The sequence below is a fragment of the Lates calcarifer genome, linkage group LG6 (assembly GCF_001640805.2).
Source record: "Lates calcarifer isolate ASB-BC8 linkage group LG6, TLL_Latcal_v3, whole genome shotgun sequence".
NCBI lineage: Eukaryota > Metazoa > Chordata > Actinopteri > Centropomidae > Lates > Lates calcarifer.
In genome coordinates this window covers 25,684,311-25,706,475 of record NC_066838.1, presented here as the reverse complement: position 1 = coordinate 25,706,475, position 22,165 = coordinate 25,684,311, and the positions used below count along the sequence as shown (strand labels likewise).

The window sequence follows — 22,165 nt, the reverse complement described above, 5'->3', positions numbered from 1 at the left end:
GTGGCTAATTATTTTGATTCTTTAGAAAAGTGTTGATAATATATGTGAAGCATCTTAAATGATTGAGGAAAAAAAAGACATTAAAAAAGAAATCTAGGGTTATTATTATTTTTTCTGTTTGTGGACTCCGTTGGAGCGGTTCGGGCGTGTTCCTTTAGCCTAAAACAACGAGAACATATCACTCTGGTCCATGACAAAGAAACCAATGATCGAAAAACTGAGCTTTGTTTCGTGTGATGTCACTGCTAAGGCTGAAATGTTTCTGGACTTAAAAAAAAATTGTGACCATTTAGTTTTGTTTGTTTTGGGTTCTTTTCGTTTTCTCCTGAGCTGTACGTCACAAAGCTAAATATACTAATAAAACGGTGTGCTATCTATCAAACAGCAACGTGTTGGTCTTCTTTGGTCGTTCTGCGCCGCTGTTGTCTAAAGGTCACTGAGACCTGGACGAGGTCATAATAATTTGGCAGGAATTGATCGATGTGTTAAAACTGAAATATTATTCAAGAAGACACGTGTGTTCACTGCACTGTCAGTAACAGTTACTGCTGAGACTCAAACTCGATGTCTCTGACTCATAACACACTCGACTGAGACTCCTCTTTGGTGAACTGGACTCGGACTCGAACACTGGGGACTCAAGACTCGACTCAAACTTGAGGTATAGTGACCTGACTGGAGCAAAGGTGGAAAGTAACTAAGTAGATTTACTCAGGTCCAGTGTTACTTTGCTCACTTTCCAAAACTACTCCACTGTATTTCATATATTGCACTTTTTACTCTACTTCAAAAAACATGATAAATTCATAAAATATTATAATAGCATCACTATACATCACTACCAGACTCCATTGACAAAAACAGGAATTTTACATTTTCACAAGTAACAAAAGTGCGACATAATAACACAAACACACTAACAGATGGAGGTAGTGGTGTTCCAGCAGCTCCTGTGTTCTGCTCGGTAAAATTTCTGGAGTCTGGAAACAATAATAGGATCTTCCTCTTTAGTAAACATCATCAGTATGTGGTGTTCAGGTCATCCTGGGGCTTCTTTTGAGGTGGGGTGCTCTAATTTATGTGTGCCCTGTGCGGTTTTCTGCAGTAATGATGCAGAACTGATGCAGGAATGAAGGAGTGAAGTCTGCAGGCATTAGACTCCACAGTCTAGAAATAAAAACCCTCAGGAAAAGAGATGAAACTCCCAAAAACTCAACAGCACCCCAGACCCTCATATGGTGTTTAGTTACACAGAGATTAATGTGAACAGACTAAAAATCTTTTTATTGATTATTCTCCAGGTGATTTATTGTGGAGCCCGCTGTGAGGAGAGAAGGACCTGACACTGATACTGAGTGTTTAGCAAACACAGACTCCGTCGTTTACTCAACCAAAATGACCTTTAGCGAAATGTACTTACTACTACTGCAGGAGCCAAGAACACACACAGACCTTCAACTACTCTCTCTCTCTCTCTCTCTCTCTCTCTCTCTCTCTCTCTCTCTCTCTCTCCACACACACACACCCATTAGTGTCCTTCAGTACGCAGGTGTGTGAGCTGCAGGGGGTGTGCCGAGCGCCAAACCCAAACTTTCGTGCGCACCGCGCCGCTGCCTCACCTTCACCTCTCCCTCTCCCTCGGTGGATTTTACACCTGAGCGTCAGCGGCTGCAGCATTTTTCTCCCTCGCTGCAGATTACAGTGGATTAACATTTTCTGGGGAGCCATGCTCTCACACTCTCGGTTCATCTTGGGTCGCGCCGCCGCCGAGTCCTTGCAGAGAACCGATCCGGCTTGGATGGCCTCCATTCCCGTTTCCGCATTCCCGCAGCCGCCGTGCGCACTGCAGGCGCGGAGCTAAGATCCATGATCTCAACAGAAAAAACCGGTTCCTCCGGCTAATCTACCCAACTATTGCTGGTGGTGCATTATGTTTCCAGCCAGAGGAAGAGAGGGAAACCGGGGGACTGAACAGCTGGTGACTGTAGGCTGTAAAAGGCCGTTTTCAGCGGACTGATAAACCCTGAAGCGCGTCTTATCGATCGGTGTTAGAATAACGCCTGGAATAAACCCGCCGCCGCTTCATGTCCCGGGATGGAGAGTTGCTGTCGCTCGTGTATGCCGTGTTTAAACCGGCTCTGGAACTGGATATGGCCCGACTTCCGCTACCCTAACGTCCCCAACCACAACCATGTCATCGCCAACCCGGCCGCGCAGGCGGCGGAGATCCGCACCGTGTCCGGCGACATCCGCATCCCGTCGCCCAAGAAGCGGCCGGTGCAGCTGTACGCGGCGCTCTTCGACTTCGTGGCCCGAAGCGACGACGAGTTGACGGTGAAGGAAGGGGACAAGCTGTCGGTGATCGAGAAGCGGGGGGAGTACGTGCTGGCCAAGAAGCTGACCGGGTCTCTGGAGTCCGGGCTGATCCCGGCGAACTACGTGGCTCTGCTGCAGGACGAGTTCGCCAAACACAAGTGAGTGTTTACAAAACAAAAACACACAATCCCTCTGCTCTTACTCCAGCTGTTCAGTCCCACAGATCCTCTCAGCGTCTCACCTGCTGCAGGTGAATCAGTGAAGCTGAAGTGATCAGCTGCTTTGATTGATTAGTAGATCCAGAAACTCAACTTGCATCTATTTTTATCAGCAACTGTTCTTCTTCTTCTCCAAAAATATTTTCTGGATCCAGCTCCTTACCTGTTTCAGCCAGTTAAAGATTCATTTTCTCTAATAGGTAAACATTCTGATTATTGAACATTTGATGGTTCTTGGTCTCTGATATGACTTTTATCCAGGAGCTGAAACTATTGATTAGTTGTGTGGTGTTTAGAAAGTTAACTGCCACCTGTGTTGATAATGAAGAAAGTGTTTTTTAAGGAAAAAACAGCTTCTTCTTTCTCGTCTTGATACAAAACAGAATTTATTTTTTGGTTTTAAGCTGCTGTCAAACAGGACAGGCGGTTTGAACTTCAACTTGGGCTTTCTTAATCATGATTATTGACTAATTGTGTGGTCAATAACTATAGAAAAACAATAAAAATGCTTCTCATGGTTTCCCCAAGCCCACGTTGACATATTCAGGTACCTTGTTTCATCCGACCAACAGCCCAAAACCCACAGACTAAGAATATTCACATCAGAGAAGCAGTGAGGTTTTGAATTTTGATTCTAAAATAACTTCAGTGATTAATCAGCACAGTAACTGTCTGTGAATCAAGTGATCAATGAATCGTTTCAGCATCCTCCTGGTGTTTAAAGCAAAGTTTAACACAGATCTGTGGAGGTGAAACCACCAGGCCGAGCTGCTGCTCCTGAACCAGACAGGAGCTAAATGTAGCTGAGAGCCTGCATGTGTTCGCTGCTCTGCAGCTGCAGGTCCTCCATTATTCATTCAGCCTGCAGGGGATCATCATGTTTCAGCTGAGCTCTCTCTCCAAGGCTGACTTCACTGCCTGTTTTCATGTTGCTGACCCGACACTGAGTCCACATGTCCCACTGTCCTCAAACACACCACAGAAACTGAAGATCAGGGCCACTGCCTGAGAACAATAACAGCATCATTGACTCCTGATAGGATCATTGTAGCTTTAGAATATGTTACAAAGAGGAATGTTAAATAGTTTTTGTGGCAGTGAAAAAGAAAATCACTGCCATTTATTATCTCTTGTAGCATCACTTTTAAAGGCAGGAACATTTACAGGGGCTTCAGAAAGTATTCACACCCCTTCACTTTTTTAATCTGTAAATGGATAATATTGCCATTTCTGTCCTGTCAGTCTACACCTGTTAATCCATGGCAATGAAGTGAAAACATGTTTTTAGACATTTTTGCAAAGTGAAATCTGTCATTTACAGACGTATTCAGACTCACTGCTGTGCCACACCAGACTGTGCATCCTGTTTTCTTAAATCATTCTTGAGACGTGTCTAGAACTTGACTGGACTACAGTTGGACACAGTTTAGAAAGGTCCATGTCTATGTACGTAAATCCCCACTGAGTGTTCCCAGGAGCACAGTGGACTCAAAAACAGTGAAGTGTCGTCTTTATTGTCACATTTGTCAGGTAACTTCTACAGTTTTATTATTATAATAAAGAATAAATGTCCTGGGTTTTGTCTGAGGGAGGAGCAGAGAGTAAAGAAGTAGTTACAGTAGTTTTAGATTTCATCTTTTATCTGAAATGTCACCACAGAATTTCTAGTGTCTTTTTTTTATATCATAATATCTTCTATCTGGTTCTTGAGTTGCTGCTTGTCGGTGGTTTCAGTGAAACCTGAGCGTCATGGAGAACAGACCCGCCCTCCCTGATAACTTAAAGTAAATACAGGTGAGCTTCCGACGCCTGAGCAAGCAGACAGGACTCACTGTTACTGTTAAAGACTAATTCACTGTCTTATGACTGTAAGTTACTTTCAGGATAAAAAATATTCACCAGATTCACTGGTACATGGCTCGTGTCGTGTGTACAGGAGCTGTCAAATGGTCGTACATGTCGGTTGCTAAAACCTGTTGCTGTTGTTGTAACTGACTGGACCAGTTGGTAAAACTGTCTAACTGTTTCTGTAATGTTCACCTTCTTTACTCTGACTGTCAGCTGACAATGTGCAAAATGTGATCTATGTGATCTGTGTGTGAGTTTAGCTGCCCTTATGTTCTGCTTGTGTGTGTGTGTGTGTTTCTGCTATCACATGTAACACATTCTTCTCTCTCTTTCTTCTCTTTGTCCATACAACTTTCATTCATTCATTTATTCACTTATTCTCTGATGTATGTCTTCATTCATCCCGCTCTCTCTCCTCTTCTCCCGTCTCGTCCGTCTGTCCGTCTCCTCTCTGCTCAGGTGGTACTATGGGAACATAAACAGAGTGAAAGCTGAGAAGTTGCTTCTGGCTTCCCAAAACAAAGATGGCTCCTTCCTGGTTCGTATCAGTGAGAGTCACAGCGACGAGTACACAATCTCCGGTAAGCACCACCACTCATCCACTCATCCGACCATTCATCCATCCAGACATCGCTTCAGCCTCACCAGTGACCTCTGACCTTTCCCAGTCTCTTCACGCCTTCGTTCTTTTCCACTTGAGCGCTTCAAATCCTACCTATTCCTCTGTAACTTAAATATTATTGACTAAATAAACAACAATCAAACTTAGTTTCAGAAAACTAACCTACTATGAGGGTGCAGTCTAAAAAAAGCTGATCAGCAAACAACCGTTCAGACAACCTCAGTCAGTGTGTGAAGCTTCATCAGGTCCTCCCTCATCCTCTTACAATGTATTTCCCACAGAAGCAGGAAAAGTCTCTTCCAACCGTCCCTGTCGTTTCCTCCAGGTGACCCCACGGTCTCTGCAGTCAACATCTCTCGCCCCAACCAAAGTCACCTTCTCTGACCATGTTGCATCTGTCTTCCAGTTGTGCCGCTTCACTCTGTCCAACATTAGAAAAATCTGGCGTTGCAGGTACAGGCCATGGTTATCTCTCACCTCGACCACTGCGCTGCCGACCTGTGTTCACAGTGAAACCAGTCGGTCCAGAATGTGGCGGTGCATCTGGTTTTTGATCAGCCTGAAAGGTCTCGTGTCAGTCATTCACCTCCCTGACGGTGGAATGAGCTCTGAAATACTGTCAGAGCCGGAGCGTCTCCATCTCCTCTTTAAGTGTTTATGTATTTCAGTTTGGCCGTGTAGCTGTAGAGAGAGGAACAGCCCGTCCACGATACTCGCTGCATTTCTCCCTCCTCCCTTTGTCTTTCCTGTCCTCTATCCACCCCCCCCACCACCACCACCCCTCTCCATCTCCACTGCCCTTTTCTCTTTCAGGGTCTCTGGTCACTGTCAACCTTAATCTCCCTGCCTTCGATTTCCTCTGCTCCTGCTGCAGAGGGCACGAGGTGACACTGCACGCCCTCAGGCCGCCATGTTGGAGGTCGACAGTTTTAAAGCTTTGGATGTTGACTAACAACAGCGTCTCTGTCTGCTCAGTGTTGCTGTATTTGGTGGATAGATACAATTAAATATGATTTGTTTACATTTATAGAAATAACAGGAGTAACTGCCACACCTGTTTATTTTATTGAATATGTTTGCTGCCTGACATGAGTCAGTAGAGTGAGAGTACCTCTCACCTGACCAGTCTAACAGCAGTTAGAATGACTGTGAATGAAACAGAAACAAAGTGTTGACGCTGACTTTAAAAAGAGGTGTGACACTAATTTATTTTGTCTTTGACCTTTATCATCTTGATTTGTGAAGTTTATATTAGAGCATCTGATTTTAGCTTCATTCACAGGTGTGTTGTCTCAAACCTGATCGACACGTGCGTCCTCAGTTGTTGTCGGCCAAAATATCCACCAGCTGCTTTGCTCACTTCACTTACAAGTGAATATTTCACTCTCTTGTTTTCCCCTGTTTCACTCAGCGTAGAAATGTTTTAGTTAATCATGAGGTTTATTTGAAAGGTGTCGAAGCAGCAGTGAAACTTGACAAACGTCCCTCGGCTGATCTGGAATCAGAAGACGATGTAGTTTTTCTCAGGCTGCTAGTTCGCTTTGTGAAAAAATAATCTTAACTTTTGGGAAATGGACAGATTTTCTATCAAAGGAGGGTTGAATGAAGGGCAGCATCCCTGCCTTGAAGAGGCTGTATAAAAGGAGCTGTTGTTAAACCTCCTGGGAGGCGATGAAAGGACAGAATTACAGATGGGGGAGAAGCGTTGTCGTCGACCTCGTCCTCTGTTGAAGGATGGTTTCTCTTCGCTCCTCTGCGCCCAAAATATGTACATTGTTGTGGTTGAAGGAGCGTCCCTTGTCTTCCGGCCCTCCTGTGTTGAGTCATGCATTGGTTTCACTGATAGGTCTGTGTGTTCCTCCTGGCTTTGAAAATGTAGGGATGCAGTGTGTTGAAGATCCTAATAACGCTCTCAGATATTCCACACACGTATGGCCTGATGATGTTTTCTTTTTGAGAGTTCGATGAGACGATCGATTCCAGTCTCATTCAGTCAGTGTGTTCAGCATTGAGCCACGAGATAATTAGAACAGCCTCCCACAGTAGCTGGAGGCACAGGGAATCGCCACCTCAGCACCTCCAAAGCTCACTAATTAAATGTTATATTTTGTTTGTTTAATCTGCAAACAAACAGAAATGGTTGGTGGGCATATTGTTTCCACAGAGCAGGGTAGTTTAAGATCGTTTCCTCCTCGCTCCAGCTCAAAACTTCAAGGACAACTCAGGTTTCCCGTGGTTTTGGGGTGGAAATGATCAATAAGCAATAAGGGTGGACCCTGCTGTCCACAGCCAGGCTCAGACTGTTATTCTAAGTGTCTGACAACATTATGATAGGATTCCTGCAGAGACAGAGCTTTTTATTAAAGAGGAAGATGCTTTTTGTTTAAGCAGAAACATCTCTATACATCACTACCAGACTCCATTGACAAAAACAGGAATTGTACCTCATGGAGAACACGGTTGCTGCTGGAATACCACTGCCTCTGTCTGTTAGTTAGTTTGTGTTATTGTGTGTCTTTCAGTGGTGGAAGAAGTGTTCACATCCTTTTTATATTTATAAGCACCACAGATTGAGGCAGTGTTGTTCCAGCAACTCCCATGTTCTGTTAGTAAAATGACTGTTTTTGCCAATGGAGTCTGGCAGTGATATAAAGCAGAGATAAAGAAAAAGGATTTTACTTTCAGAAATACTGGAGTTAATCCTTGACACACAGACACGATCTTTAGTAAATTGCAGTTGTTGCGCAGACCTGAACGCAGCAGCTGAAGCAGTAGAAACTAATAATGTCTGGACGGTTGAGTTTCCTTTTAACAGCAGGAGAGTTTAGTGGCTCGTCTTCTTTCTGATGTAACCTACATTTGAAGCCAGTTGTCCTCGTCAGACAACTCTTTTCCACTGAATGAGCCCACAGCCAATTCTCTAATGGACCTCCCTGATGTCAGGAGATTTGTGGCTTTAAAGCCTCTGTTATCACTCTCTCCCTCCCCGATCACCTGATCTCTCTCTCTCCGGTCCTCATTGCTTTGTCCTTTCTTTTTCTTTTCTCCTTCTGCGGCGACATCTTTTCCTCTCCTCTCCTCTACCTATCTGTCCTTCCTCCCTCCCTCTCCCTTCTCCCCCCCTCGTGTCTTCAAGGTCCTTTAGGTCCCAGGGGGAAAATGCTGCCATTACACGTTTAATTTTCACTGTGCTGGTCCTTCTGAAATATGCATCATCAGTACTCTGTGTGCATACATGCATGAGTGTGAGGGAAGAACACACCACACCTTCAATTACTCTGCTTTATGGCACCATTACACACATTTCTGTCTGATTTACTGTCTCTCTCTGATTTTCACACAACCATAAAAACATGCACATGTTCATAGAGAGTAAATTATAGTGTGTATGTGTCCCTGTCTGCATCCAGTGTCTCTACATGTGTGTGTGTTTCCAGGTTGCAGCCAGTATCTGACTGTAAGCTGCATTTAGCTACACTTTCCCTTGAGGCAGCCAAAGAGGAAACTTGGGTGATGATATTTAAAACCACTGTGTGTCATTTTTTGTTTATGTTTGTAGAAAAATGTTTGTAGACCGTCCAAGTGAGAATTGGTGTAGTGTGTGTAGAGCCCAGCGGGTTTATCTCGGTGTTATCGGGTCAGGTTTGTGGGATGCGCCGGTGTGTTTGTGCCTGTTCTGCTATGACGACTCGCCAAAGTCAGAAATATTCACATTCTACACACAGTGGCTTTAAATTAAGAATGAAACACAGGCAACAGTATAATGTTGTCCTTCATTCAGTGACCCTGGTTTTCATGGTAGAAAATACAGCTTACATAAACTGTAAACCTGCAACAGACAAACAACAGAGAGGAAAACAATCTTAATTTCCACCTAGTTTTCCAGTCAGTCCTTTCATCTTGCTTTTCTTTTTCTGTTTTATACAAAGCACTTTTCATTTCTGCAAGATCCTTTATAAACACAGTTACCTTCTATTTAACTTCCTCAGTGCTGCTTGTGTTTCTTTCTCTTCACAGGGACTTAGACTGCTTATATAGAAGCTCTTTATGGTCTTTATGATGAATATGTCGCTGGATATAGTGTTAAGTTTATTTATTTAGCAGATTTAACCCGAGCACATCTTGATCTTACAGCTTCTCTTAAAGTGAAAATACAAATAATCAAAGAGACAAACAAATAATAAAGAAAAAAGAGAGGACAACAGGAATGCAGCCACCCCTCCCACACTGCCTCATCTGGACGACTGCCGTCACTGTAATATTGTACTTGATACAGCAGTTTGTTAAATTAAGAAAAGTGCAACAAAGGCAGTCTTGGTTTTGCAGATCAAGTCATTTAGGTTGAAGCAGGAATAAAATGATTGGCAGCGTATTCATTTGTTTGTAGCTCAAGGTTATATTTACAGAAAGGTTATACTATAGAACAGCCAAAATATTTTCTTCACTATGACCTTTAAGCTCAGATAATAAAGGATGTTTGCAATGGAGATTTTTCATCAGTAGATTTCTTGGTTGTTCTTCATACACTGTCTGTAACTCTACATGTCCTGAAAACTCTTCTCAAAGAAGCATTTTGAGCTGCACATCCTCAGAATCTAGGGCAGCCATGAGTGGAACAACATAGCCTCCTTTATCTCTGTCTGTCTGTCTGTCGGATGTTTCTACTGTAGATCTGCGTGACATAACTGTCCTGACACGTCTGCCCTGCTGCCATTTTCAGCCTGAAAGCTCCTCCCTCCAGCTCAGGGAATACATCTTCGTCTCAAACTGAAATGAATAATAATAATAATTAGCTTTCAGTGACAGTCAGTCAGTTTATTTCTGCTTAAAGTATAATTATATATAGTGCATTTTTTTTAAACACACATTTAATAACTATCTCTCTCCTCTCCCTCCCACAGCCCGGAGCGAGGGGAAAGTCTACCACTTCAGGATCCAGCGCTCCACCATCGGCGCGTACTTCGTCTCAGATAAGATCTCCTTCGCCACACTGGGGGAGCTCATCTCCTACTATCAGAAAAACCCCCGCAGCCTGGGAGTGCCGCTGGATGAGCCCTGCGCCCAGCAGGTAGGACACAGAGACGCAAAAACACTCCGTTTTTACTTCTATCCTTGCGAGGGCCTTCGTGGACATGATGCATTTCCTCGCCTCGAACTTTAAAGTTGCATTAATCAATATTTAATTAACAACGGATCAGATGACTGTGTAATGTGGAAGGAGCTGCTTGTAGTGATGCTCACAACTTTCAGTGCTGTTGTCACCTCGTTGCCTTTCACAGCAGGTAACTGTTTTCAGCAACACTACCTGACGCCGTTAGAGACCAGATGGTGAACACAGTGGAGCGTTTAACTGAGAGAGAGTGAGTATTGGACTCAGGAGGCCAGAAACACGACGACAAATGAATGCTAATGTTGCTGTGTCTGGTGGATGAATTAATAAGACACTGTTTGCTGACACACTCACCAACATCCAGCAGTTACAGAGCAACATGATCATTCCTGTGGAGAGGTGATGAGTCTGAGTCCAGTACTCGTTCTGTTCTAGCTCTGTTTCTGTCCTCCTCCACCTCCTGAGGGAAATATCTGGCTCTTTAGCTGCTACATGCTCCACTCTGTTCACCAGCTGCTCTCTGACTGAGTCTGTCTCAGCAGGTGGTGGACACTGGCTCTGTACAGCTGCCTGCTGTGGCCGATGAACAACGAGCTGAAACTCACTGTAAAGCTGCAGATTCAGCTGAAAATCCTCTGTAGGTTCATCAGTGCCAGAGGCTCCTTTCACTCTGACAGTGTTTTCACATTATCAAACTGTTATTAGAAGAGTATTGATTTATAGCTGCTTTAAAAAATGTCTTCACGTTAAATGTCCAAAAATCTAACTGGTCCTCACAAAGATAAAAGTACGAGCGTGCACATGACGGACACGAGTCTGTCATTCACACACCATGTTAATGTCTGTAAATGTGTGATCTGACCGTTTTCCAACATGCACTCACCTGAACTTACAACATTTAAAACACAGGCAGATTTATAAGGTGAGATTATGACTTTATTGATCCCAAGGAGAGAAATTACAGCAGCACAGGAACAGATATATATATATATATATATATATATATATATATATATATAAAAGGTTTAACTAAATTAGGTTTAACTGAACTACAGATATGTTGTACTGTGGTTACAGATTCTGAATTAATGTAAAATCCTAACATGAGACTTTTATCTGAATTTGACTCATTATTTAACATTTGAATCAGTCCGTCGTATCCTCCCCTCCTCCAGCCTGCTGATGGTGACACACAGTGATCGATGGTTGCTGTAAAAATAAAAACCTGCTGTAGTAGTAGTAGTAGTAGTAGTAATAGTAGTAGTTTGTAGTATTTCTCAATGAGCAGGCAATAATGACTCAACAGCTTCTGATGAGCAGTTCCCACTGAGGCTGATAATTCAAACCAATATTCAGTTTTTGCTGTTCAGATTATTCCAGTATCTTAATCTGAGCAGCTTTTTGTCTGAATCTGAGACAAAGTACAACAAAGCTCTTGAATTCTTCTTTCTATTGTTGCGTTGCGGCAGGAATTTAATGAGCGCTGTCTTATGCTTTATCTGCATTAATTAACACCGAGAGGCAAATATATTTGGAGAGTGAATAACCAGAGAGTAAAATATTTGGAGCAGTTTTAGAATAAAGTCACGTGGCCGTGCTGTAATTACACGCGCTATCTCTGCACTGCAGCTTAAATTAAACCCCCAGCGAGCTGTATTCTTTATTCATGGCTCATCAGTTCGAGCCCGGCGGGAGACGACGGAGCAGAGCTCACCGAGGTTTCTAAGTATCTGGAGACTTTTCACTGCAAATCGAGAAACCACCAACAGCACACCCGCTCTTCGTGTTTTTGAGAGAGTGGCAAACACAGAGTAATGTTTAAAGATAAATGGCTGTTACGCAACATTTAGAGAAAAGAGAGACGAGCATCAAGTTGCAGCTTTTCCCACGTGGATGAAAAGTGTTTAAGAACATAAAATGAGGATTTCTTCTCTATCAGAGGCCACTCAGTGACTCCTCCCTCTTCTCTCTTCCCTTCCAGGGGAGGCTGTGAGTCTGAGGCCACGGACACACTGAGGCAGAAACACACACAGGCATAAACACACAAGCAAATACAAACACAGATTCAGCACATGTACACAGGCACTGCACTCCCAGAGAAAAATGGAGACCTTATCTTGGAAAAGTAACATAATTGCGAGCTCAGGTGTTAAACCTTAGGCCTATCCTGTGACCTACATACAGTAGGAATTTCAGCTCTGTTGCCACTGCAGACATTTTTATCATACTAAATGCCTGTGTTACAGCAGATTTCTGGGTAACAATATCATTATCTCTATCTCTATCTGGTTCTAAGAGATAAATGGTTGGTGGAGCTACTTTTCTAGATGGGTGATAAAAAAAAAGCTCCACTCAAAGCTCAAATGATGCAGAACGTGATGAGGTTCCAGTCTCCTCATCTACTGAGAAACATAACTTGTTGTTTTTTTTTCTGGTGAAGACGATGTGCTAACATACAGCACACACACAGGAAACCCACTTACAGTGCATGGGAAGCTAACAGCAGCTGAAAATTTACTGAACACTTTCACATTTTGTTTTCATTTCAATCATTTTCCCTCCTCATTTCATTGAAGGATTTTTTTTACTTAAACCATTTCTTATCTTAAAGATATTATTAAACATAGCTAGAAACAGCAAATATCAGGATAAATCTATTTTACATTCGAGTATTGATGATTTTTATGCGTTGCATTTATATTTCCCGACTCCTCTGCAGCTGTTACTGATCTGATTTAAGAGAGGGAACATTTGAAGGATCTGCTCCGTGACTTTATTACAGTCTTTAGTTGCATCTTTGAATCCTAAACATCATCTCAGCTCACTGTTGACATTTTGAGTTTGACATATTTCATATTTGGGTCTCAAACAATCAGCAATGACCTGCGAGAAAACAAAATCATCAAGAAATACAACATTTCCCATGTATGAAGAAGTGACGTTACGTCTTGGTTTTTGATCTTACGGCATTCACAGGACATTTAGACGTCTTTAAATCTTCCACCAGTTAAATGTTCTGCCCTTAGAAAAGGCCACTAACTATACTTTCAATCACTTTTTATCGGCTTGGCACAAGATCTTGTTTTCTGCAATGAAGCAGCAAAGAGAAACGGTCAATAAAAAGTGATGAAGCTTGGTTTATAGGCTGATTCATCTGTTAGCTTTTAGTTCCTAAAAGCAGATTTATCTTGTGTGTTTTTATGTCCAATAAAGTGGTCAGTGAACTGTGTTAAAGCTCAAGTGGTTAAGTTTGTCAAACTCAGAAGCTATTAGTGGGAGACGACATTTTAATTAAGTGGGATTAATAAAACGGCCTGTCTAACCTTCATGTTGCCATCTTTTAAAACGTGCCATAATTTGTTCTGATGATGAGGAAAAACTTTCGTTGTTTTCTCTGTGTAAAATAACAGGCTGTGACGTAGCAGGTCATTTATTTCAATTTGAACATCCTTTTTTATTTCAGTTTGTTTTGGATGATGTATGTGTTGAAGCGACAATGCTGAGGCAACACAGAAAGCAACATTTTACTTTTTTTTAATATGAAGATGAACTGAAGTTGATTTGTAGTCTCTTTTATATTTATATATATATATATATATATATATATATGAATAATTGTTATTTGACTGTTAATTTATAAATCATGTTATTTAACCAATCATTTCATTGATCTCTTCATTTCATTTTATGTTTATCAAAGTACTTGATCAATAGAACAAAATGTTTTGTAGCACCTGATTATTGATGAGAATAAATTTATCATAAAATGATCTGAATTCATGTGCTGTTTTTTTAAGCCTCACATTGTCCATTTATTCCTTTCTTCATTCATTGGTTCATTCATTCATCCTTTCATTCATCTTTCACTCACCTTACACAGACGATCTGCTGATCATCATCTAAAGGAAAACCTGTCTGCACCTGCATCAAATCTGAAAAAGAAGAAGATTTCTCTTCTGGCTGTGTGTTCTGTCAGCGTGATTCGCTCAGGATAGACCTGAGAACAAAAATAATCGGTCACAGAACCACACAGCCAGCGTTCAAGAAAAACACACTGCATGGCACGTGTTGAGGGAATGTTATTTAATGTCAACACATTGTACTCTTTTTTTATCCACAATCAAAGATGCACTTTGCTGTTCCTAAAAACACATTTTCATCTGTCTTTGTTGCACTACACCTCCTTTGGTCTGATACAACATTTTTCCAGTTCGTATCTAAGCTTTGCCCAGCGACCGGTCTAATATCACACAGGGGTCAAGCGAATTCTGCAACTAAGCAACTCTCACCGTCCAACCTGTTTGTGCGTCTCAGCATCTTGTGTTGTGCAGAGTCAGGACTTATTGTAAAACTGATGGATCAAACAATATTTCAGATGCACAGTCCTTCAGTGTTAGAAAATGTCTCTGCAGAATTGTCAGTCCACTTGTTTTGAAGTGTTTGATGTGAAAGTTGTCTGGACTCACCCTGTCGTCGTCTCTGTGCAGCGGGAACTGTTCGACATGGAGCCATGGGAGAGACCCCGAGAGGAGTTCAAACTCCACAAGAAACTGGGAGAGGGACACTTTGGAGAGGTGTGGGAGGCTCTGTGGACCACAGAGAACAAGAAGGTGGCCATAAAGATGCTGAAACAAGGTACGACTGCAAAGAGAAACTGTGAAGTGAGTAAATCATGTGACTGAAGATGGTGTTTGAAATACTGTTTATCTGGAGATTAAAAGGTTCCCTGGGGAATTTCCCTGTCAAAAAAAATTCAGCCTGGTTTCAGATTACTCTGTAAGGCTGTGTGCAGAATGACAATAGCAGTCCCAACAAAAACGTCAATGGGCTGTGCAGGCATGGGTGTGTTCCTACAGGTGCTGCTGAGAAGGTAAAATACGAACCAGGAAGTCCAGTTAACTGTTTATCAGATTCTGACACACTCAATAGCCGTTTATATTTCCCTGAGTCAGGACTTTACAGCTTAGTAAAGTTGTAATTTTCCATTTGTTTTCCCGTCCCGACACATGAAGGGTAAACAGAGGAATTATCCCAGTTCAACACAGGACATGATATAAAGTGGCCTGGAATGTGGCCTTGCAGGTTTGTGATATCAAGAACCGGAGTACAGCAACAGCAATGACTCTGAGGTATTTCAGTATCAAATGGAGGGAGAAATTTCATTTAACAGGTTACTTTGAAAAAAAAACAAAAAAAACTTAAAGAATTGAGAAATGAATGAGAGTGAACTCACTGAGCTTTCTGTTTCTCCTCCTCCAGAGGACACAAAGCAGGACGAGTTTGTGAAGGAGGTTCAGGCGCTGAAGAGCCTCCATCACCCGAAGCTGATCCAGCTGTTGGCCATGTGCTCCAGAGGAGAGCCGGTTTACATCGTCACAGAACTCATGAGCAAAGGAAGCCTCAAGTCGTACCTCGCCTGTGAGTGTTCAAACACAACGTAACGAGCTCGGGGTGCACACATATCTGAGCCAGCACCACAAGACTTACAATACTTCTGATATTTACATTTAACTTTCAACTCCTTATCAAGTCAAGTCAAGTCAATTTTTATTTATATAGCGCCAATTCACAACAGAAGTTATCTTGAGGCACTCCTTATCAACAACAAGTGCTCTGTAGTGATTTATTTCCTGTTTGGAAACTTCACACAGACGCTCTCTGAAAGAGCAGACTCCACTGTCGCTTTAATATGCAGAGAGATTTAGAACAGAAAGTCAATTTTGCTTCTCTTGGGTTTGAGAATTTCAGTCCTTACCTCAGACATTTTTTGGAGAGCCCTCTGAAACAGTATTTAGGCCAAGTGACGTTAAATCTCTTCCCCTTAAATCCAAAGCAAATGGAATTATAATCTGTGTTCTGGCAGAGAAATATTGTTCTGACGTTTTACAAAAGGCTTTAATCACAGGGAGTCTTAGCGAGCGAGTGTGAGGGCTTTGACTCAGATGTTTCTCACACCAGTAGATGCTGTGTGTGTCTGCATGTCATTACTGTACTTATCTGCCCTCTGCACACTGTTAGCTCCCACTCTACTTCACACATACAAAGAAAGAGAAATGTTTACATTTGCCAGTAATCATATTTCCTCCTTACCATGGTGAAAAAAGGATCTGCCATCATTATCAGCCTCCCGTGTCACAGTAACAATAAAAATAGCAGAACCATTTCTACTGTTGTTACATGCTTTCTCGTGCAAATTGTATCCTCAGCAACCAGTTTAGTTCTACAGCTGCTTATTGCCAATAGGAGGAGAACAATGCGATGTGATTCCTCCAATGATGTGGCATCCATTTGCTTCTCTGCACAGCAATACACATTTAGGTCTATGAGAGTCAGTCACTACTCGCAACACGTTAGAACGAGAGGAATAAAATATGACATCCGTTCATGGCCCAGTTTCTGGGAATGAGTGAGTGAGCTCTGAATGTGCCTTGAGTTGTTTAAGAGAAATGCACTTCCAGTGTTTGATGACATTTAACTCTTGAACAGTGTAAAGGTGCTTTAAAGTCACACTCAGATTGTTATTGTTATTATGAATGAATAAGGATAACACAATCACACAACTAATGGCTGTTTTTATCAGTGGAGTCTGGTAGTGATGTATAGTGATGTTTCTGATTAAACTAAATCTCTGTAAGAATCCTCTCCATAATGTAGTCAGACACTGAGCGTGTTAGTGGCAGAAACAAGCACTTTGGTGGACGTACTTTGACATAGACAATTGCACCGTTTGTTTGTATTTCAGCAGTTGATCGTAATGTCTGGGTATACTGTTCTTCCCAAAGATTTTTGTCCCTATCAATCATTTACACCCAAAAACATGGGAAAGTAAAGCCCAGGTTAAAACATACCACAGATACCCTTCTAAAAAAGGTTTGTTCAAAAGTATTGTTTTGTTATCTGTGCATCAGGACTCAGGCATCATGTGGGTTATTGAAAACCTGCTCAGTCATAGAACACCTGACCTGCCTGACAAATCCCTGCTGTTCTTTCTTGTTTGTCTGAATGTGTGTGTGTGTGTGTGTGTGTTCTCAGCGGCTGAAGGCCAGGTGCTGACTTCAGCTCATCTGATCTACATGGGCAGTCAGATTGCAGAGGGCATGGCCTACCTGGAGGACAGAAACATCGTCCACAGAGACCTGGCTGCCAGGAACATCCTGGTGGGAGACGATCTGGTCTGCAAGGTGGCCGACTTCGGACTGGCTCGGATTATTAAGGTAAGGTGGCAGGGAGTGTGTGTGTGTGTGTGTGTGTGTGTTTGTGTGAGAGAGAGGAAGAGAGGGAGAGGGGGGTTAAATTTGTTGTCTCATCTGTGTTGAACCATTTTCTTATTTTAGAATAACACCAGTTATTTATCTGTTTTCTTTTTAAATATGTATATAGTGTGCTTTGTTGTTCCTGTGTAAACTCATGAATACTTAATATGACTCCTCCCTCCTTCTGTCTGCTCAGTGTACAGTTAAAAATGACAGCTGCAGCTCTCATATAGTTTGTGTAATAAATATTTTACTCTTGCAGAGCCTGTAATACTTTATATTAGTAAAGACAGAGACAGTTTAATGTTCTGTGTATCATTCAAACATGAGGACATCATTACCTCAATACTCACAGACAATAATATTTACTGTAAATAAATTAGACACTCCATTAAGACTGTCTCTACTTGTAAAGGCAGTTTTTATTTTGCAAGAAACTCACTGATTTATCTTGTTTTCATCTACTAATTCTTCTATTGAAAGTTAACTTGTATGGATACACACTGGCTGTTTCTAAGAGACATGAACAGTTTTTTTTCCATCATGTTAGTGTCGGGCTGATAGAGTCAGTTAAATCTGTTCAGACTAGAGCTGTTGCACACATTAAAGTTTCTGCTTTTCCGAGTGATCAGAAAAAAATTATGCCATGCATTTTAGCAAATGAGCCAAAGACATTTTCTTTCAGCTGGATTGTTATTTACACAAAACAGTGATGAGAAACAGCATCATAAGGGTAACTACATCAAGTGGGGGTTGATGGGAAATGTAGTCTTCAATTTGAGAAACACAAAAGGCTAAAAAGTGCACCATTAAAGTTAAAGTGTGCATATACATCTAGTTAACCCTTTATGTTCTCCCTCACCAGGACAGTGTTTATACAGCCAGTCGAAGCACAAAGATCCCCGTGCGGTGGACGGCTCCTGAGGCGGCCATTTACCAGAAGTTCTCTGTAAAGTCGGATGTTTGGTCGTTTGGCGTGCTGCTGTATGAGATGATGTCACGTGGCAAAATGCCTTATGAAGGTATACTGTTAACTACTTTGTACTTTTAAAAAGAGAATATACAGGAGATATGTTGCCTTTTGTTGCAAATTGATTCCAGTGTGTTAACCTGTTTATTGACCAACTCTCACAGCTACATAATGGACCATCAATACAATGACTCTTCCAACAAGTACTGTGTGTTTATCCAAAGCCTGAAATACCATCCTGCTGCCAGAAATACTAGAGCATCAAACCATCTCTGAAAAAAGTCTCTTTCTTCCTGCTGGAAAGTGTTTGCTAAAAAAATTCAGACCAAGAGATTTTGGTTTTCGTTTTGGTCTTTTCAGGGGATTTGTTGACATAATGAAAAATTTAAGGTTGCATCAGCTTCATAGTTTAAGCACTTTTTAAACTCATGATTAATCATATCATGATCTTTCAAGATAACTGAATATCCGGACTCAATATGTTGCAGGAATGATGTTGACTTTTGCAGCAATTCTTGACATTATAATTGTTGTGGATGCTATCTATCCGCACACTGCAGTCCTCTGAACACTGTAAAAGAAAAAGGTAAAAAAGACAGCAAACTTCTTTAATGCTCATGCTTTTTTAATTTACTTTAGGAAAAAGCAACAAGGAGGTGTTGGATCTGCTGTCGTCTGGGTTTCGGCTGCCCTGTCCGACCCGCTGTCCTCAGAACATTTACCGCATCATGATGGACTGCTGGGCCGCTGAGCCGTCCAAGAGACCCTCCTTCCACGCCCTGCACAGCCAACTGGATTCAATCTATGCCAGGATATATTTCAAGACCATAGAGGTTTAGAAAGATGGAGACCTGGGCAGAGAAAAGGGCAGTTATAGGGTATAAATGGTGTAAGAGAAGATCCTCTGCAACTGGACTTTGGCAGAAGGATGGACTACAGAAATGAAGGAATAAGGAATGGGGGATGAGAAATGGCAAGGAATATTCTCCTCCCCCACGCAATACACTTCCACAACAGGGTATATGTACTTTAAAAACACTAAGGTGTGATAGGACAGAGGGAGGAAGAGCACAAGAAACTGGAGAGGCGATGGAGAAGATGCTCGCCAAATCAAACAAATCAGAGGGGAAACTGAGAAGGAAAATGGCTGAAAGACAGGACAGCAGTTAAATGAATGACTGAAAATAGCCTGAGAAAGGTGTGTAAATACACTCCTAAAAGAAACTTAACACTAAACCCCTCGGCACATTCACAGCACCAACTGTTTTTAATTTTATACCCTTCTGTGTTTTATAAATAATATTTTATTACTTCTGTACGTGCCATGTCTGTGTATGCACACTTTGAAATGTTATGAAATCACAGGTCTTTGACTGCAAAGCCAGTGCTAAATTTGAGGTTATGTGCAATAATTAAATGCTTGCTGGGTTTTTAGCCATGCTAGGGGCCTGGTGCTATAGGGATGCTAGTGCCAGTTGGTCTGTTGGTCCAACACTTTGGTCTCGATCTTGACACAGATTGCGTCAGTCTTCTGGCCCAGCACTTCAGTTTTTGAGGTGCATTATCTAATTATGACAACCAGCTGTACTGTACTTTCAGAGTAAAGGATAGGTCAAAGGTACACGTTTGAAAATAATAGAGAAAACAGAGAAAAATCACATCAGCTCCAGATGAAGAGGGAGCTCAGTGGTCGCCATTTTGACAGTGATGATGACATCATTGCTGTTGTGGACCATTTTCTCAGATGGTATTGACATGTGATTTAAACATTTTTGAAACAGAAATACCACAAAAATTATTAACATGTAAGCAGAGCTGTAAGTCATCTCCCTCTAGTGTAAGCCACAGTGTTATCAGTTAAGGAATGACTACAGCAGCCAATGACTCTGTTACTTCTCATATGGCATGCAAGTATTGTTTTAAGGTAGACGTGAAAAAAATCCTAGTTTATTCTTTAAAATAATAGTGCAGCCTTTTTGGATATATGCTTTTTCGTGTTCTTGCTAAGAGTTAGATGAGAACCTTGATGGCACTCTCATGTCTCTACATTAACCAGGGAGCCAAAGCCAAGATCCTATTAGCCTCGCCAGGGGGAAAGAGCTATCCTGGCTCTGTCTTAAGTTAAAAAGATACACCCACCAACACCAGTAAAACTCACCAGCTAACTGTTATATCTAGTTTGCTTAACCCATACTCAGATAGAAATGAGAATACAACAATTTTACAGTGTATCAGTCAAGACTCCCAGTCAATGACCTGAAGGCAACTGAACTGAGGCTTTTTGATGAAACGTCGACAAGAACTGCCGTCATATAGCACTTTGTAACAGTTTTGCAGGTAGATTAATTAAGTACTTTAACTATGTCTCAGTGACCAGCAGCTGTGTGTTAATGACTGCAGTTTTCACCAGCTGTCTGGAAAACTATTTTTGCATAGAGACATGAGAGCAGTATCAATTTTCTCATGCTTTTAATGCTAACAAGAATGCACAAGTTAGCATGCTAGCTAGAATACATACTAATGCTTAGCAGTGTAGCAATGTACTACACTGCACAAGCATTACACAGCACATCTAGCATGTCAGCACTGATCCAGTACAGCTTAGACTGAGAGAGGTTGAGCCTGAGAAGCCCTGAAATACCCACTGTGCTAGAGTTTTATCTCTATTTCTCATCCATCCACCAGTTTTGTCCTCTGGACTCACGGGGCCCCTAGCATCGCTGCACACTGTTAGTCTTGATATTAACCACAAGCATAAAGTATTTTGTTCAGCCCACCTTCTGTTACAGGGATTTGAGAAGGTTTTGGCAACATGTTGCATATCTAATACATCTGGATACCAGTTTCTTTAGAGTAGTATGGCAATTGTTTTTATCCTCCTGTGATACATTTAATAGTGGCTGAGCCAGTGCTTGAAAAGCCAGTGGGCCATAGTGCCATGTGTACAGGCCTTAAGTTATTAAAACTCTTCTACAGGCCCAATGTAATGGCCAGGAACACCTTGAGTGCTTATGTTTACATAACAGAGTAAAAACTACAAAAATGAACACTAAGGCTAAAAGTCCTGCACAGTGAATCAGCCATATCCAGAAGACACTTTGTGAGGGGGCGGGGAGTGGGATTTCTACACCACAAAATTGTACAACAATGTTGCAATGCAATGCAATTTGAGAACAATGCAACTTTGGTCTTTTATGCATGACATTTACAGAAGACAAAGCCAAGTTCAGGAAACTTGAGCCATAATCACAAGATTGAGTTTTGTGTTTTAGGCTGTGTGCCATCAGGTACCAAACACCAGTAGTGCAAAGAATAAAATATTTTAAGTATTGTTTTGACATGTGTCTATATCTACTGTCTTTGTCATATGTTTACAAAGCACTTCACTTAATAGGAAGGCAAAGAACACAAAGAAGCTTGACCTTGATGCATGTAATGGTAAGTGGATTTATCGAATTCCTCACAGTACCAAATCTTCAAAATATGTAGGTGGCTATTGTCAATTCACTGTATGACAAAGAATATTTTTCAAGTGCACTTTTAAGGGAAAGTTTTAATTCTCCATTTACATGGATTCAATGTATTGAGGCTGTTATTTTTCTCATCTTGATAATCTAACCTGTATCAACACAGGTTAACTAAGATTGTTAGGATGATGATAGTCAGTAGTAGTTGATGATTTTACTGTGATTTTTATATGATAATATGATTGTTCCTTTATATATTGGACCTTGTTCTAAGGCAGATGAGTTGGCAGTTAGCCCAACACCTAATATTTATTCAGATTTTATCCAGGTTCCCGCCTTGAGCTGGATTCGAACCAGGCTG

The 22,165-nt window shown here is 41.6% G+C and overlaps 1 protein-coding gene across 1 annotated transcript; it reads left to right on the top strand.

Annotated features, from left to right (window-relative positions):
• The first annotated feature begins 1,530 nt into the window (after positions 1-1,530).
• On the top strand, positions 1,531-21,675 carry srms (src-related kinase lacking C-terminal regulatory tyrosine and N-terminal myristylation sites). The gene is made up of 8 exons (XM_018661472.2): positions 1,531-2,474; positions 4,842-4,963; positions 9,906-10,072; positions 14,602-14,749; positions 15,374-15,532; positions 17,147-17,328; positions 18,233-18,389; positions 18,977-21,675. The coding sequence occupies exons 1-8, from the start codon at positions 2,095-2,097 to the stop codon at positions 19,174-19,176; spliced, it is 1,515 nt and encodes a 504-aa protein (XP_018516988.1). The 5' UTR covers positions 1,531-2,094; the 3' UTR covers positions 19,177-21,675.
• The last annotated feature ends 490 nt before the right edge of the window (positions 21,676-22,165 follow it).